A 15888-nucleotide genomic window follows, 5' to 3' on the forward strand; every position below is an offset into this window, starting at 1 on the left:
CGGCTTCATTCCTAAAAATAAATGCTTCTTAAGGTTTATGAAATTTTCCATCAGACATTTTATTTTGATCACACATTGTTGACAGAGTGAAAAAGAAGAGAGCTGACCATTTCTGGGTTTTTGCTGATTTGCTCTTTTTAATATTCCCTTTGTATGCCCAGTTTATCTCCTGCAACCTTTACTTATCCAATGCCTGCACTGCCAGACGTGGGCAACGAGGGTGAGGAAATTCAAGTGTCCTGCCCTCGTACATTCTAATCTTCTGCAATGCAGGTTCCTTGTTGCTCCCTGTTTTAAAACTCTGCAGTGTGTTGCAAATATTACTAGATTTTCAAGTGCAACCAATATGGGTACTGGATTTCAGAGAGAGCCTTGACAGAATGTCTCATGATTTTCTCAGAGTTGAGATGGAGAAATGAGGATTCATAGTAGATTGAAAAACTCTTCCCAGGGAATTCTGGATAATGCACCACTGTCATGATGGAAAGTTTTATATTTGGCCATGGCCTTTGGAGTATTTTTATCAACAACTTGACGGAGAAGATGGATTTATTAAATTTGCGAATGGCATGTTGCTGGGAGGCCGAGTTCTGAGATCAGATGACAGAATCAGGATCCCCCAGTTCCTGAGGGGCAGGGATGATGGGCAAAGATTAAATATGATGTAGTAGAGAAGCCACAGGTGGGGCAGCCAAATGGAAGCATTGTACAGACTGTTGTTCAGATCACAACTTGAGTGTTGGCACAGCCAGTGCAGAGGACGGTCAGGAATGGAATGACTTCTCAGTGATATTGACTCTTCCTATATTCATCTCATTTTAAGGTTAAAGTAGAATATTTGCTTTAATAAGGATCTCACTTAACAATCACAAGAAAAAGACCCGAGGATCTTCTTTGCCCACATAATTGCATAATACGTACTTCCTTTCTAAACCTTGTTTTCTATTATTGCCTCCTTCCTCAGCCTTTTTAGACATTTGGCCCTAATCACACCTACCCCATGAAATTTTAATAACATAGATAGACATAGACTATATATCTGATCATGGGTTTTATGTATATCTGTGCTTTAAGGCTAGAAAAAAATATAACATATTCTGCCCCCCGAAAACAAACATTTACTCACTGGGGCAATATTACCCCTGTTGAGAGTGCATGCCATAATGTATTAAGACCACAGGAGTTCCAGAATCCATAGAGAATATTCTCAGGTCAAGGTCTCAGACGTGTAAGTGTCAAAATTTTTTAAATATGTTTTTTGTTGTTGTTGTCAATTACAAAAGTACTATACATCCTCTCAAAATAAATATCTTCCTAGGTCATAAGGGAGTAAGTAGTGAAAAATCTCCCATCCCTATTTCCTCTTCATCTACTAGTGTTATGGTTTTTTACATATGCTTCCAACGTATCATATGGCCTTCTCATTTTTCAAACAAGATTGGTATCATATTATAATATATATCAGTTTTGTCACTAAAAAAATGTCACTTGTGGGGTTCCTGGTTGCTAGTTGGTATAGCATATGACTCTTGATCTTGGGGTCATTAGTTTGAGCCCCACATTGTGGGTAGAGTTTTCTTTAAAAAAAAAATAGTAACTTGAAAGTTTTACCATTTTAAAGAGCTCTCTTTTTCTTATTCATTGTCTCCCATTCCACACATGCCATTGCATTGATTTCCCCTAGTTTCGTTAACTATCCCTTTGGAGATGGATGTTTATCTTGTTTCCAGTCTTAGATATTACCAACAATGCTCTCATGACTAACCTTAACCTTGTGCCAATGCAAATATATCTGTGGAATTAATACTAGGGTCCAAGGAATGCACGTTTGTTATTTTAATTGTTATTGCCAAATTTTCTTTGCTACAGATTGTATCAGTCTCTCGGTAGCCATAAATGAAAGTGCTTATTTGTATACATCCTTGCTAACAGTGTGTAATCAAACATCTTGATGTTTACTAATTTAGTAGGTGAAAGAATACATCCATAAAATTTTAATTTGTATTTCTCATTATTAATGAGGCACAGCAACTTTTCCTACATTAAGGGTCCATTTGTATTTCCTTTTTTTGAACGCTTGGTTCTTATCCTTTGACCATTTTTTATTTTTATTTTGATTTTAAAGTTTATTTTTGAGAGAACATGAGAGGGAGAGAGGCAGAGAGAGAGGGAGGTAGAGAATCCCAAGCAGACTCCCAGCTATCTGCGCGCAAAGCCCAACATGGGGCTCGAACTCGTGAACCATGACATCATGACCTGAGCTGAAACCAAGAGTTGGACTGAGCCACCCAGGTGCCCCCTTTGCCCATTTTTATATGGGATTTTGGGTCTATTGATTTCTAGAATCTCGATATACTGAAGAAGATATATACTAAATGGTTTTCCCTTTTGTGGTATAAATTGCAAATGTTTTGATGGCTATTCATCTCTTTTGCGTTTCTTGTGGTGCTTTCTGCAATCAGAAAATTAAATATTTCTTTAACGTATATGATTTCATCAGTCTTTTCAGAGTTTGGGCTACTACATGATATATAGAAATGCTTTTCCTACTCCAGATTTCCCTGCAACTGCTTCTTGTGTCTTTACTTATTTAATTTAATTGTTTAAATCTTGGATCCATTTGGAATTTATACTTGAATAGGATTATCTACTCTCGAACCATTGTATAGTATTAAGTAATGGATGTAGTTTCCTTAGCACATCTCCACTGATGGATATTTGTACCACTGCCAATTCTTTCATCTTACAAACAAAAAGTCAGATGGCAAATATTTTATGTTGTGTTGTCTCTTTCATAACTACTCAACTCTGGTTTTATAGCATAAAAGAAGCCATAGCTAATATGTAATGAATGAATATGGCTGTGTTCCAATAAAACTTTATTTACAAAAATAACTGATGGGCCGGATTTGGCCTGCATACTGTACTACACAAGCCCTTGTAATTTGTAGGCCAGTCCCATAGATCTGGAATTGACTCTTTGTTCTGTCCCTTACTATGTGAGGGCAAGCCTCCTAGCCTCTAAGCCTCAACTTCCTTATCTGTTAAATGGGAGAAATTAGCACATCCTTGACATAAGTTGTTGAAAGGATCTAAGAAGATGAAACGTAGAAAGTTGTCATCACAATGGCTGATGTACATTTTAAACTTTAAAAGATTGCATTAAAATGTTATTTAACTTGATAACTGAGGTTTTGGTGAATGTCTCAACCTAATCCTAGTCCGTTCAAACAGGTACTTATTTATTGGACCTTCTATGTGTTGTATGAACAAAATAGACAAGTATCTGACATCAAGGAGCTTCTTTTCTAATGGACTATCTACAAGGAAGGGAAGTAAACAAGGTTACAGAAATTGGATGTGATTGCTAAACTGGCAGAGACACCTCTGACTAGGTGAAATGGAGTTGATGTTCTGTTTGTCACTGTCCTGTCTGCTAAATCTCTCCAATTTTCTTTCTAGATACCCTTTATGGGAAGTTACTTACACTATAAATTTAATGAAATAGAGAAAAGTACAAGTTACAGTGAACTGTTCACAGTGTGACAGACACAGGATCCGTCATGTTGTTTTGGCTTTACCTCATAAATGTGTCGCTTTATGTCTAGACATTCCCCCAGATAGCGTTTAATAGTTAATACATTTTAGAGCATACATTCCTCTTTTTATAGTTGCCACAGGAAGCGTGTTAATCATCCTGTCTGCACCCTCTGAAGTGCCGTCCAATCCCACACACCCCCTCCACTCCAGGCCCCTCAGCTGTTGAGTGAATGCCTCATAAAACTGTTTTTAATTTCTTGTTCTTTTTCTCTCAGCCCTTAGGTTGGTGGGTTGTTACATAGACTGTTAGCCCTCCCCAACACCAAACTCTGGGAATGTTTCCTCTTCCTACCCGTGCTCCATAACGTACTGTGGGTCATGACACTGGATGAGAAAGTAATGGTGAGAAAAAAGGCCCTCCAGCGCAAGACAGGAAATGAGGTCTGAGCCAGACCTCAACTGTCAGTTTTGTCTCCTTCCCCTTTGTGACCTGTGGGATTAAGACACGGTCTCCTCAGTGCACCTTTCCTACCTAACACCTTGTGCTGTGGCTTGTGTCTGAGGCAGAAGCCTTTGGTGAGAGGCAGCTATTCCACTTGGGGCTCTCGGGGATTCTTATCCCCTGACCCCTCTGTTCCCAAGAGTAAGTATTTACAGCAAGGACTTCAGAGTTTGTTCCCTGTGCTTCTGTCTAAATGAAATTTTTAAACTCTTCCTCAAGTTTATCCCTCTCCTGTGTAGGGAAAGAGGAGAGCTAGACACACGGAAAGGAAGGGGAATCAGGAGATGTTATCCTTTGTAACAGTCCATCCAGCAAGCATTTCTGATTTTTATCTTTATAATTCAACATTTTCATGTTAGTGAAGAATGAGAAAGCATTGAATACTTTGTCTTTTTAAACAAATATTCTGATTATATCATATATATGTGTATGTATTTTAAGTTTATTTATTTATTTTGAGAGAGAGAGACAGAGAGTGAGCAGGGGAGGGGCAGAGAGAGAGGGAGAGAGAATCACAAGCAGGCTCTGTGCTGTCAGCGTGGAGCCTGATGGCGGGGCTCGAACTCACAAACTGTGAGATCATGACCTGAGCCAAAACCAAGAGTCAGATGCTCAACTGACTGAGCCACCCAGAAGCCCCTATATCATGTATTTTTTAGTCACCAATAGCAGAAGGCATACTCAAGCTGTTTTAACTACAAAGACATTTAAAATGGAAAAGTGTAGAGATGAAAGTTAAATTTCAGGAATGTTTGATCAGGTTTCCTTCCTTCCTTCCTTCCTTCCTTCCTTCCTTCCTTCCTTCCCTCCTTTCCTTCCTTCCTTCCTTCCTTCCTTCCTTCCTTCCTTCCTTCCTTCCCTTTCCTTCCTTCCTTCCTTCCTTCCTTCCTTCCTTCCTTCCTTCCTTCCTTCCTCCCTCCCTCCCTCCCTCCCTCCCTTCCTCTTTCCTTCTGCCTTTTTACCTACCAGCTTTAGCCTCTGGTTGATTTCCCTTTCATTGCAGTTCAGTCCACTTTCTTCCTCTTGTTCATTCATATTCTGGGAGGAGCGTAGATCTTCCCTCAGAGCCCCATATTGAATAACGCCAACCTAAAACATTCCCTCTGACCAGGGAAATTCCATGTGCTAATTGGCTTAGTCCTGGGTTAACACCCCTTCCCAAGCCAATTACATGTCAAGGAGGATGAAATTAATCTGATAGCCAAATACCAATCAGACATTATTTCCAGAGCCAGAAGCTGGGTCAGACCATCCAGAATTTAGGGTTTGAAAGTAGTTTCCAGAAGAAAGTATAAATAATCATGTTTATTGAGCCTTAGTATGTGCCAAGTACTGTTGGACATGCTTTATCAGTAAGAATTTACTTAGTGCTCATCACATGTCTGTGGTTTCTTGTAGGAATGTATTCAGCAAGGGTGAATGTTGGTAGGATATTAACAAATATTTTATATACCTAGTTCATTCTTCCTCAGTGTGAAAAGAACTGTTCTTGTGAATTTAGGACTCTTACATGTTTTGGGGTGCCTGGGTAGCTCAGTTGGTTGAGCCTCTGACTCTTGATTTTGGTTCAGGTTATGATTCCAGGGTTGTGGGATTGAGCCCTGCGTTGGGCTCCACACTGAGTGTGGAGCCTGCCTAAAACTTCTTCTCTCCTCTTTCCCTCTCCCCTGCTTCCACTCTCTCTCTCTCTAAAATAAAAATAAATAAATAACACTAAAAAAGAAAAGAATTCTTACAAGTTTTAGAGACGATCCAATATTTCATGTGTAAGGAAGTTGAATCATTTTAAGGCTTGACCACTGCCACATCCGTGTCTATCTTGCAGAGTTGAGAATGGAGTGAAAAGAGCAATATTGTGGCAGGACTGTCACCACCTGCCTCTCTGGTGTGCTTGACATGCATTGCTAATTGTTCTGGACTTTACTGATAAATAATCGTAGAGTCATTTGAGGCTAACATGTGTTTAGCTAACAAAGCTTCTTGGCCATGTTTGATCTAGAATTCAAATGTCAAGTCTCATTGCCCCGTGCTTTTTCCACTATGCCATGTGACCATTTTAATCCTTGGATGATTGTTTATGTTAAGTTTTGTGGAGGCAGTCAGAATTCCCGAAGATAAGATTGTTGTCATGTGAAGTGTACTGAGTGCTTCCCTGGAAGGTTGAAAGCTTCGGGTCTGGAGCAGACTTACCTGTAGCTTATAAACACTTGAGATGTTTGGCATTGGGCAGTAAGAATTGTGACTTTTTTGTTAATATCTCAGATGTTCTTTGTAATCAATTCCTTGTTGTATCTACAAAAAGCAAAATTAAAATTTGCCTGTGGGGTGCCTGGGTGGCTCAGTTGGTTAAGCATTTGACTCTTGATTTCAGCTCCATCATGATCCCAGGGTTGTGAGATCGAGCCCCTTGTTGGGCTCCACGTTGGACACAGAGCCTGCTTAAGATTCTCTCTCTCTTTCTCTGCCCCTCTCCCCCACTTGTGCTCTGTCTCAAAAACAAACAAACAAACAAGTAAATAAATAAATTTGGCCCAACTTTAAACATTATTTGTTCCGGTCGCCTGGTTGGCTCAGTCACTTAAACGTCTGACTTTGGCTCAGGTCATGATCTCACAGTTTGTGAGTTTGAGCCCCGTGTGGGGCTCTGGGCTGACAGCTCAGAGCCTGGAGCCTGCTTCAGACTCCGTGTCTCCCTCTTTCTCTCTGCCCCTCCCCTGCTCACATTCTGTCTCTCAAAAATAAACAAAGATTAAAAAAATTAAACATTACTAGATTTTGAGTGAATCAAATATTTCATTATTAGTGGGAATTTTAACTCCATGTTTGGATGAGGGTAGATTCCTCCTGAAAGATACAATTTTTTAGTCCCAGATACTTCTAAACAGGCATCATCATAGACTTTGTCTTTGAAGGACCTTCAGAATTCCCTAGTCTGTGAATTGCATCGTGCTCATAGTGCATGCATTATTCCTGTCATCCCACATACCCATGCAGACATCACTAATTAATCACCAATCCTCTTAACTCCTGGGTAGTCACCACCGGCATTGTCATTTTATGCAATACCCTCTTTTTTAAGGACAATATAATAGGCTCCAGAGAGATCTTCAGCATCAAGATTAGAATCTAGGACCTTCATTTTAAATACTTGTGCTCTTTCACATTTTACCTAATATTAGTTTTAACATCCAGTCCTAAGACAGAGATCCTGCAAAATAAAATGAATAATAGTTGGTACTAAAGAATGAATAATGTAGTTGCCACGTCTGGTGTTATTGTCTGATACTGTATCTGGTATTATGGTTAGTTATTGATAATTACCTTACAAGCACACCATTGATGTGAAATAGGGGGATGAAGTTTTTATACCCAAAATTTGAAAACAAAAAATTTGCCCAACTCTTTTAGTCCATCGGAAGGAAAATTTCCATTTTCTTAACTGGCTTAAAAATTAGAAAACTCCTGGGGCGCCTGGGTGGCTCGGTCGGTTAAGCGTCCAACTTCGGCTCAGGTCATGATCTCACGGTCTGTGGGTTCGAGCCCCGCGTCGGGCTCTGTGCTGACAGCTCAGAGCCTGGAGCCTGCTTCAGATCCTGTGTCTCCCTCTCTCTGTGACCCTCCCCGTTCATGCTCTGTCTCTCTCTGTCTCAAAAATAAATAAATGTTAAAAAAAAAAATTAGAAAACTCCTTTGAACAATGTTGAACAACTTCATAATTATACATGAACAAAAGGAAACCACTGGGGATCAGCAATATGAATGCTTGTTAGCGCTTTCTTTTTCTTTTTTTCCTATGTCCAGCAATAAATGCACAAAAAGGTAATTAAGTTGCTGGTAGTGGAGAATGCAAAAGAATCATAAGCTGAATCCCATAGAGCTTTTTAATTAAAAAATGGAATAGTTTTAAGATGTGTTGTAGATTTGGTAGAAAAAGCATTAATTATAATATTAGGTAAAAAAATGAATACTAATATTTTTGGGTTGTTGCTGTTGATTAAAAGTAGACCACAAGATGCAGGGTAATAACCCTAGATTCAGGTCATACTTTTAATATAAGTTCCTTGAGGGAGGCATTGATAAGCATATTTGACTAGAAACAGCACATAACATGTATATTAGTTTTGTTTTTAATTAGATTTAGACAGAATTCATTATTTTTAATGGCTTTTCATTAGTGAACAGAAGCTGTTATTTGGATGTATTATGGTAAAATAAATTCAAGGTGTATGCTTATTTTCTGCAACGAATCTCTTAGGTATTTAAAGAAATCATTGTTTGGAACACATATCCTAGGTATTTGAAATTCCTTGCTTTTAAACAAAAGTATGATTTATATGCTCTAAAAATAGTACTTTTCTTTCTTTCTCAAGTCAGGTGTTAATAATGAACAATAATTAAATGAGATAGTTTACTTAAATTACTGAAAAGTCTTATTGCTTAACATTTATATTGGTTCACATTGGACTTTTCAAATAATATTGCTGGAGGTGGGGGGCAAAATAGAGATGTTTCTCTGGGATTTGTATTTTCTTTGAACACAATAGCTTAGTTTTGTTCCAAAATTTATGCACGTCGACCAGGTTCTGTGCGTTAAATCTGCCTTAAAAAAAAAAAAAAACACTATGAAGTGGGGTCTCAGAGAGGAGTCCAGATTTACAGTATTTGCCGTCATTTTCACATGGGGAATTCTATCTACCTTAAACAGGCCAGTCGGAATTAAACTCCAATTGTGTGATTTATTCGCCTTACTGTAGAAATATGTCTTCCTGATGTCTACTGAATTGTAGCATCTCAAAATGAGAAAAATACAGTGGCTTGTTAATGGTACACCAGGGAGGTAAAAGCAGGTTTTTTTAATGCACAAATGAGCCGTAAATTAAGTAATAATGTTCTTCCTTAACTATAGTTTTTAAAGGTGAAATTCTCCAACTTTGTAACGTTTTTATATAAGCTTAAATAATGAAATATCACCCACACGTTTGCTGTGTTTTCTTCAAGCCAGTCTCTCTCTTCCTTTGGTTTTGCTCAGTGAAAATTCCTTTCATGCAAAGAGGTTATGACAACAATCCCAGTATTATCTATAAATCAATGCCCATCTCCTTTATCTGTTGGGCCATAGACCTACCCCCAGATACGTAACAGTAAATCCAATAAAATTTGGATATTAACAACACTTAGATTTTAGTTGGCTTCTGAGTAGTTTCATTTATATTTCTTCATCTTATTTTCAGAGTAACCACAGAATGACCCTATAGACAAAGAACAGTCAGGAAACCACCGCTGGTGTGTTACTGTTAACTCGCTAAACTTTATTCGGAGCTCATGACTTTTCACACTCATTTTTATATTTTGTCTCACTTCCTAATCCAGAATCCCACAATGCATTTTTTTTGGTCGCCACTCCTTGGTCTTTGGTCTGTGACAGATTTTCAGGTTTTCCTGGGTTTTCATGACCTTGACACTTTCGAGGAGTATCGGCCAAGTATTTCATAGAATGTTCCTCAGTTTGGATTCGTTGGATGTTTTTCTCACGACCAGACAGAGGTTATGGAATTTTAGAAAGAATCCCACAGAGGTGTTGCTCCCTTCTTATCACATCTGTCAAGACGCGCATGATAGTCCAGGTGACCGTAACCTTCACCGCTCGGTTAAGGTGGGATTACCAGGCTTCTCCATGGGGAAGTTGTTATTTTTCTCTTTTCCTTTCCTGTTCTTTGAAAGCTAGGCACTAAATCCAGCTGGTGCTGGGATTAAACTCCAAGTCTGGGAGGATCAACTGTACTTTTGAGTCTTGTGCTCTACAAATGGGAAGTACCAGGGCCTAGTAAACTTCTTAGCATTTCAAAGAGTGACTCCCCTAAACTATCAACTTCAAAGTCCTGCCCCTGGGGAGGCGAGGGCCCCTCCTCTCTCTCTGTATATCATAAAACGCCTTCATCCTCCTGCCTTAGCTCTTGGTTGGACTACACATTTGTTTCCTCCATTAGATAGTCAAGTTCTTGAGGGCTTGCTACATGTTTTTATAACACAATAGCAATGGCAAAATAGCAGCCACCATTTACTGGGTTTTTATCCACTGATTATCTCCTATAATCCTCAAAACTACCCTTTATTGTGGATACCACTAATATTTCCCATTGTGTGGATGAGAAAATTGAATCACCTTCCTCTTAAGTTGTCCTGGAGACCCCCAGGGCAACTGGCAGCTCCGTTTCCTGGCCCCCATTTCTTAGCACTGTGCCTGATACTGAGCAGATGTCAGTTCAATATTTAAATGTCTACAGTGATAAGTTGATGAAACAAGACTATTTTTCTGCCTTCGTTGACCTTCTTTGATTAGAGAACACTGTTAAGGCATAGAAAAAAGAAGAGAGCCTTAAAAATAATCATGCTTCAATAAAGGCGTTGAAAGCAAAGTTCTGTCACATTCCTTTCTTTAAAAAACTGTAATTGCATTTAGTGGGCTTGTTAAATTTGCACACGGATTCCATCATGCACATCACATACCTGCAGCTTATTTTATCTCATCCCCGTTCAGGCTAATTTAACATATAAGTGATGAAAGGAAGGAGTATTTATCTCTGAGGTTGATATCCTGACTCTTGAGTCAGGGAGACTTAGTAAGGTCAGCAGATAGAAGTATAAAATGAAAACCAAAATAGCACCATAGTGTCATTGGAAGACAGACAGAAGTATGCAACTCGTTAAAATCATCTTCTAATTCATAAAAAGTATGTATTAGCAATCCGCTGTAGGTAGGACCCTGTGCTAGGCATAGGAATAAAACAACACAAGACAGAGAAGGAACCTATTCCCAGAGAGTAATGAACTAATGGGGAAGACAGACACCAAGAAATAAACAACAAATTATATTAGTGATAGGATGTTCCAAGGAAAACAGGAGCCCACTGCCAGGATAATACACAACCCTGTACGTGCCTCGTGGAAGCCTCCCTGGCAGGGGTACCTTTACACTGACATCAAACCTTTAGCCAGGAATTTCAAATGCATCCACTGAATTCATTAAAAAGAAAATATTTTTCATCACAAGTTGAGTGGGATTCCACAGCCACTGTTTGATCCTCTTGCTGCAAATATGTTGGCAGTGTGTCTCCATTAAGGTGTGATTCCTCCAAGGACAACTGGGTGGTTCAGCCGGTTGAGAGTCCAACTCTCGATTTCAGCTCAAGTCAAAAATCTCACGGTTGTGAGATTGAGTCCCACGTCGGGCTCTGCACTGAATGTGGAGCCTGCTTGGGATTCTCTCTCGCACTCTCTCTGTCCCTCCTCTGTTCATGCTCTCTTTGTCTCTCTCAAACATAAGTAAACATTTTTAAAAAATAACTCATTCCTACAAGACTCTTAACAGGTGAATGGCGGGTTTCTTTTGGCAGCCTAACTGCCCTGTGGTTTCTACCCCTGTGCTCTACGCTGCCCCTTTTAGGAAGGTATCCTCGTACATTAGTTTGTCATGTCAGAGTTGGTGAGCTGTTGAAAATGGATCTAACTGCCAACTGCTCATTCTAAGAAAGAGTCAGTAGGGGGAAACTGAAGCGCAAATGACTTTTCCTTCTTGTTTCCGAGGGGTAATGTCATCCCTGAGGGCGGAAGGCTTCTTGCTGATGGTTTTTGCCTCCAAAACTAGGTTTGAAGTTAACCACAGTCTTTATTTAGAGTCATGTTTTTTACTCAACAGCGTTTATCCCAAGTTCTGAAAAACAAAGCATTCACTCCTGTGAGATTGTACAGCTGCAAATGATTAATGATATAATTCTCAGTCCTTTATAAAGTGTCTCAACACTGAAGAGGTTTATCCAGTGTGGAATGGTAATGGTGCTTCAATGTGAGAATAGGTAATCAATACCTCCGAGCTTGGAAAAGTGTTCTGTTTCCTCCACTAATGACATAGGGGTTTTTGTAAGGCAAGGGTGTCTGGAGCATGAAGCACTCCAAAGAAAAATTAATTTAAAATCCGAAGTGGAAGATCAGTTTCAATTAAACTTGCACTTGAATGTACATTGGGTGGAAGTGTGAAAGCAAGCATGTTGTTGGCTTAAATCTTCAGATTGTTACCAGTGAATAAATGGATCCCACTGGTACGAACCCTGATTATATTTTCATAGAGTGCTAAATTATATTTCACCCATGTCTGGAAGGTTTTGAGAACTAATATGAATGGCAAGTACTTTTAAGAGGTCGCAGAGTACTTTTCTTTATTAGTAAGATAATGATCAGGTGTCTCTATTTACAAATGATGGCTTGCATTCTTCTTCGGAGTCGTACATGTTTGGAGTTATTTTACTGTGCACGTTTTTCCCACCGAGTATAATTTTATTGTACTAGTGAGATCCTAAAAGGCATTGCACACACACACATATGTATGATATTACATTAGTTTCCATAATTTGAACATATAGGCTCATGAGACACATCAACAATCACTTTATTCGCCTATAAGAATATTTAAAGAATGGATCGGAAAATTGGAGCCATTCATTATGTCCCCTTTCCCCTCCTTTTTTCCTTCAAATATAATGCTGCAAGATGAAAGTGAAGTTTGGCTAGAATATATGCAAATACACACTCTGTTCCTTTATGACTCATCATAGTCTTAGGGAATTTGACCAAGAGGTGAAACAATGGGAGTGAAAAGCCCTTGATGTGTCTTCCGTTAGTAGAAGTCCAACAGTAAAGACAATGGTGATGTTAACTTTTTCTAGAAAGCCTTATGACACTTGTAAATGATTTTGAAAAGTGCCCTGAGGTTGCTAAACCTTTGCCAAGCGGTGAGCATGTTCTTCCCGATAGTCTCTTTTATCTTACTGTTTGGGATGAGAATTCGGGAAAATGACCCAGGCATAGGAAGAAGCCAAGTTACTTGCCAGACAGCAAGAATAGGGATCATTTTTAGGGAGTCACCTCAATTGCTTTTGCAGCCATGAAGCTTCCATGACCACGAGTGAAAAGATTTTCTTTGTCTCTTTTTTCATGGTACCATTGTTTATATTAGCTGTAAGCTGTATAGACATAGGGAGATGGGGACATTCGTGGCCCATGGTGGATGGCAGTGGGTTGGGGACAAATGTGTAGGCTTTTATTCAGTAGTAGAGAGACTTATGGTGTCTCTGTTCCTCCATCACACAAAGCTAGGTATAGAATGAGGTGTGAAAATACTGGTTCATGGGTGGATTGGTCTCTTAAAATCACTTTGGCTGTTTGTCCTCTTCTATCTGATACGTGAAGAAATTTGAAGCTATAAAACCTAGGTTGGAATCCATGTATGTATGTGTGTATGTATGTATACACATTATACTTTACTGATTGGGAAACCTAAAAATTATAAGATTTAGACTTATTTTATATCTGATTCTCAAGAACAGATGTATCTTCATCTTTCTAGCAAAAGACGTGTCCATTCAACAGGCCACTCCTGCTTTATCGTGTCTAGAAGGGTAAAGGCCGGGAACAGAACAGTCTCAGATACTGGTTTAATTGTTTGATATCGATTTAATAGATATCACCCCCCCCCCAGATCATTTCATGTCCAAGTATAGCAGAGAGGCAGGTGCAGTATGTTTTCTCTGCCTGTGCCTGATTGATACCCAGTAGGATTCGGCATTATAGTTGCATTCCATTTTATTCTTGCTGCGTGTATCCCCAAGAAGCCTGTCTTTATATGAGTGCTGCATTCAGTCTGAAGGCACCTTTATACACCCGTCTCCTAGGCCAGAGAGGGATTCGGAAGGAGAGGGAGTACCTGACTATGCAAGTTGACATCAGGCCAAACCAAAAAATCTTTCACAATTAACCTAAAAACCCTGCCTTATTGCCTCTTTGTAGTGACTCCCATCCCATGTTACACTGCTTTTGATTTTTGATTTTTCCCTTTTCCAGTTCACAAACTCCTGGGAGCTAAGAAGAAAGTTGTTTGTTACACTGTTGGTGATAGCAAAATATGCTAAACTGATTAAGGTGTTTTCTTGTGAATCAATGCTTTGCTTATTTTGGGAAACTTATTTAAATTTTCTTAAAAATGTGAACGACTCTGACAGCCCGTCTGCTCAACTTCCTTAATCTGATTACAAAGTTAGCAAATGTTTGATTACAAATCAAACAAAACAAAACTGTATTAAGGGACATATCCTTTCTTAAATCTTCTCACCCCATCAAGCAAGTGGCTTGGATCCATAGTTTCCACTGGACTGACATCTTTGGAGTGGGCACATGGGGGAAAATGTACCTTCAGAGACATCATGCTTAGCTTCCTACTTCCTGTTCATTCCACCCTTGATCCTTGAACCATGAGGATTGAAGTATTGTTTTCTTTTAACAGGTGCCTATGGTCCTGAGCACTGGGTCACATCCAGCGTTAGCTGCAGGGGCCGTCATCAGTCTCCCATAGACATTTTAGACCAGCATGCACAGGTTGGCGAAGAGTACCAGGAGCTGCAACTTGATGGCTTTGACAATGAGTCTTCAAACAAAACCTGGATGAAAAACACAGGGAAAACAGGTAGAGTCTGTCTTTTTTTTACTAGTCCACAAAATACTGTGAAATGTTTTTGGATGTCTCTAGTATTTACCTTACCTATGACTTGCTCCTTAGGTAGTGCATGTTGCTATAGGGGACACAGAGCTGAATGAGAGCTTTGGGATCAGCTCTTGGTGTGAGAACCAGCCACTTGCTCTACTAGCTGTGTGATTTTGGGCAAATTACTTAACCACTCTCTGTGCCTCAGATTTTAGAAGTATAGTAAAGGTACGTAATAAAATACTGTCAACCTCATAAAGTCATAAGGATTAAGTGAATCAACATTTGTAAAGTGTGTAGAATGGACTTTCAGAAATCTGCTCTATCCGTGATGATGGCCACTAGCCACATGTGGCTTTTTAAATTTAACTATTAATTAATTAAAAGCAAATAAGATTAAAGTTCACTCCCTCTGTTGTAATAGCCACATATCTTTTTTTTTTTCCCCTGAGTTCATTAGGTTGTCCATGTTCAGTGTTTGAAAGTAGAGGATACATATTCAGATCTTTGTGGGGTTTTTTGTGGGGAGAATTTTATTTATTTTTGACTTTTATTGTATTTATTGTTTATTTTTTGACTTATTTTTTATTTTATTATTGATTTTTTTACTTTTATTTTTCCAGCTTTATTGAGAAGTAATTGACTTATTACATTATATAAGTTTAATATATACAATGTGATGATTTGATACATGCATATATTGCCAAGTAATTACTGTAATTAGGTTCATTAATATTCCTATCACCTCACATTGTCCCTTCTTTTCCTTCCCTCCCTCCCTCCTTCCTTCCTTCCTTTCTCCTACCCTTGTTCCCTCCCTCCCTTCCTTCCTTTTTTCTTTCCTACTCTCCTTCCCTCCTTCTCTCTTTCCTCCTTTCCTTCTTTCCTCCTTTCCTTCTTTCCTTTCTTCTTTCCTTCCTTCCTTCCTTCCTTCCTTCCTTCCTTCCTTCCTTCCTTCTAGTGAGAATATTTAAGACATACTTTCTTAGAAACTGTGAAATACACAATATAGTACTGTTGACCTTAGTCACCATGATATACATCCCCAGGACTTACTTCTCTTAAAGTGGAAGTTTATACCCTTTGACCACATCTTCCCATTTACCACATCTTCAGCCCCTGGCAACCACCATTCTACTGTTTCTCTAAGTTCAGCTTTTTTAGATTCCATATATAAGTGAGAACATACAGTATTTGTCTTCCTCTGACTTACTTGACTGAGTATAGTGCCCTTGAGGTCCATCCATATTCTCATAAAAGGCAGGATTTCATTCTTTTTTATGGATAGTATTCCATTGTGTGTGCACATGCGTGT

General features: G+C 39.0%; 1 protein-coding gene across 4 annotated transcripts in view; it reads left to right on the plus strand.

Annotated features, from left to right (window-relative positions):
• PTPRG (protein tyrosine phosphatase receptor type G) overlaps positions 1-15888 on the plus strand; it is a 710659-nt gene that overhangs the window by 395289 nt on the left and 299482 nt on the right. For all 4 annotated transcript variants that reach the window (XM_042979322.1, XM_042979323.1, XM_042979324.1 and 1 more), the window contains exon 3: positions 14376-14555. In XM_042979322.1, the coding sequence (XP_042835256.1) occupies positions 14376-14555 (180 nt within the window). The remainder of the gene's footprint in view (positions 1-14375; positions 14556-15888) is intronic.

This window comes from Panthera tigris, chromosome A2 (assembly GCF_018350195.1).
Source record: "Panthera tigris isolate Pti1 chromosome A2, P.tigris_Pti1_mat1.1, whole genome shotgun sequence".
Lineage (NCBI taxonomy): Eukaryota > Metazoa > Chordata > Mammalia > Carnivora > Felidae > Panthera > Panthera tigris.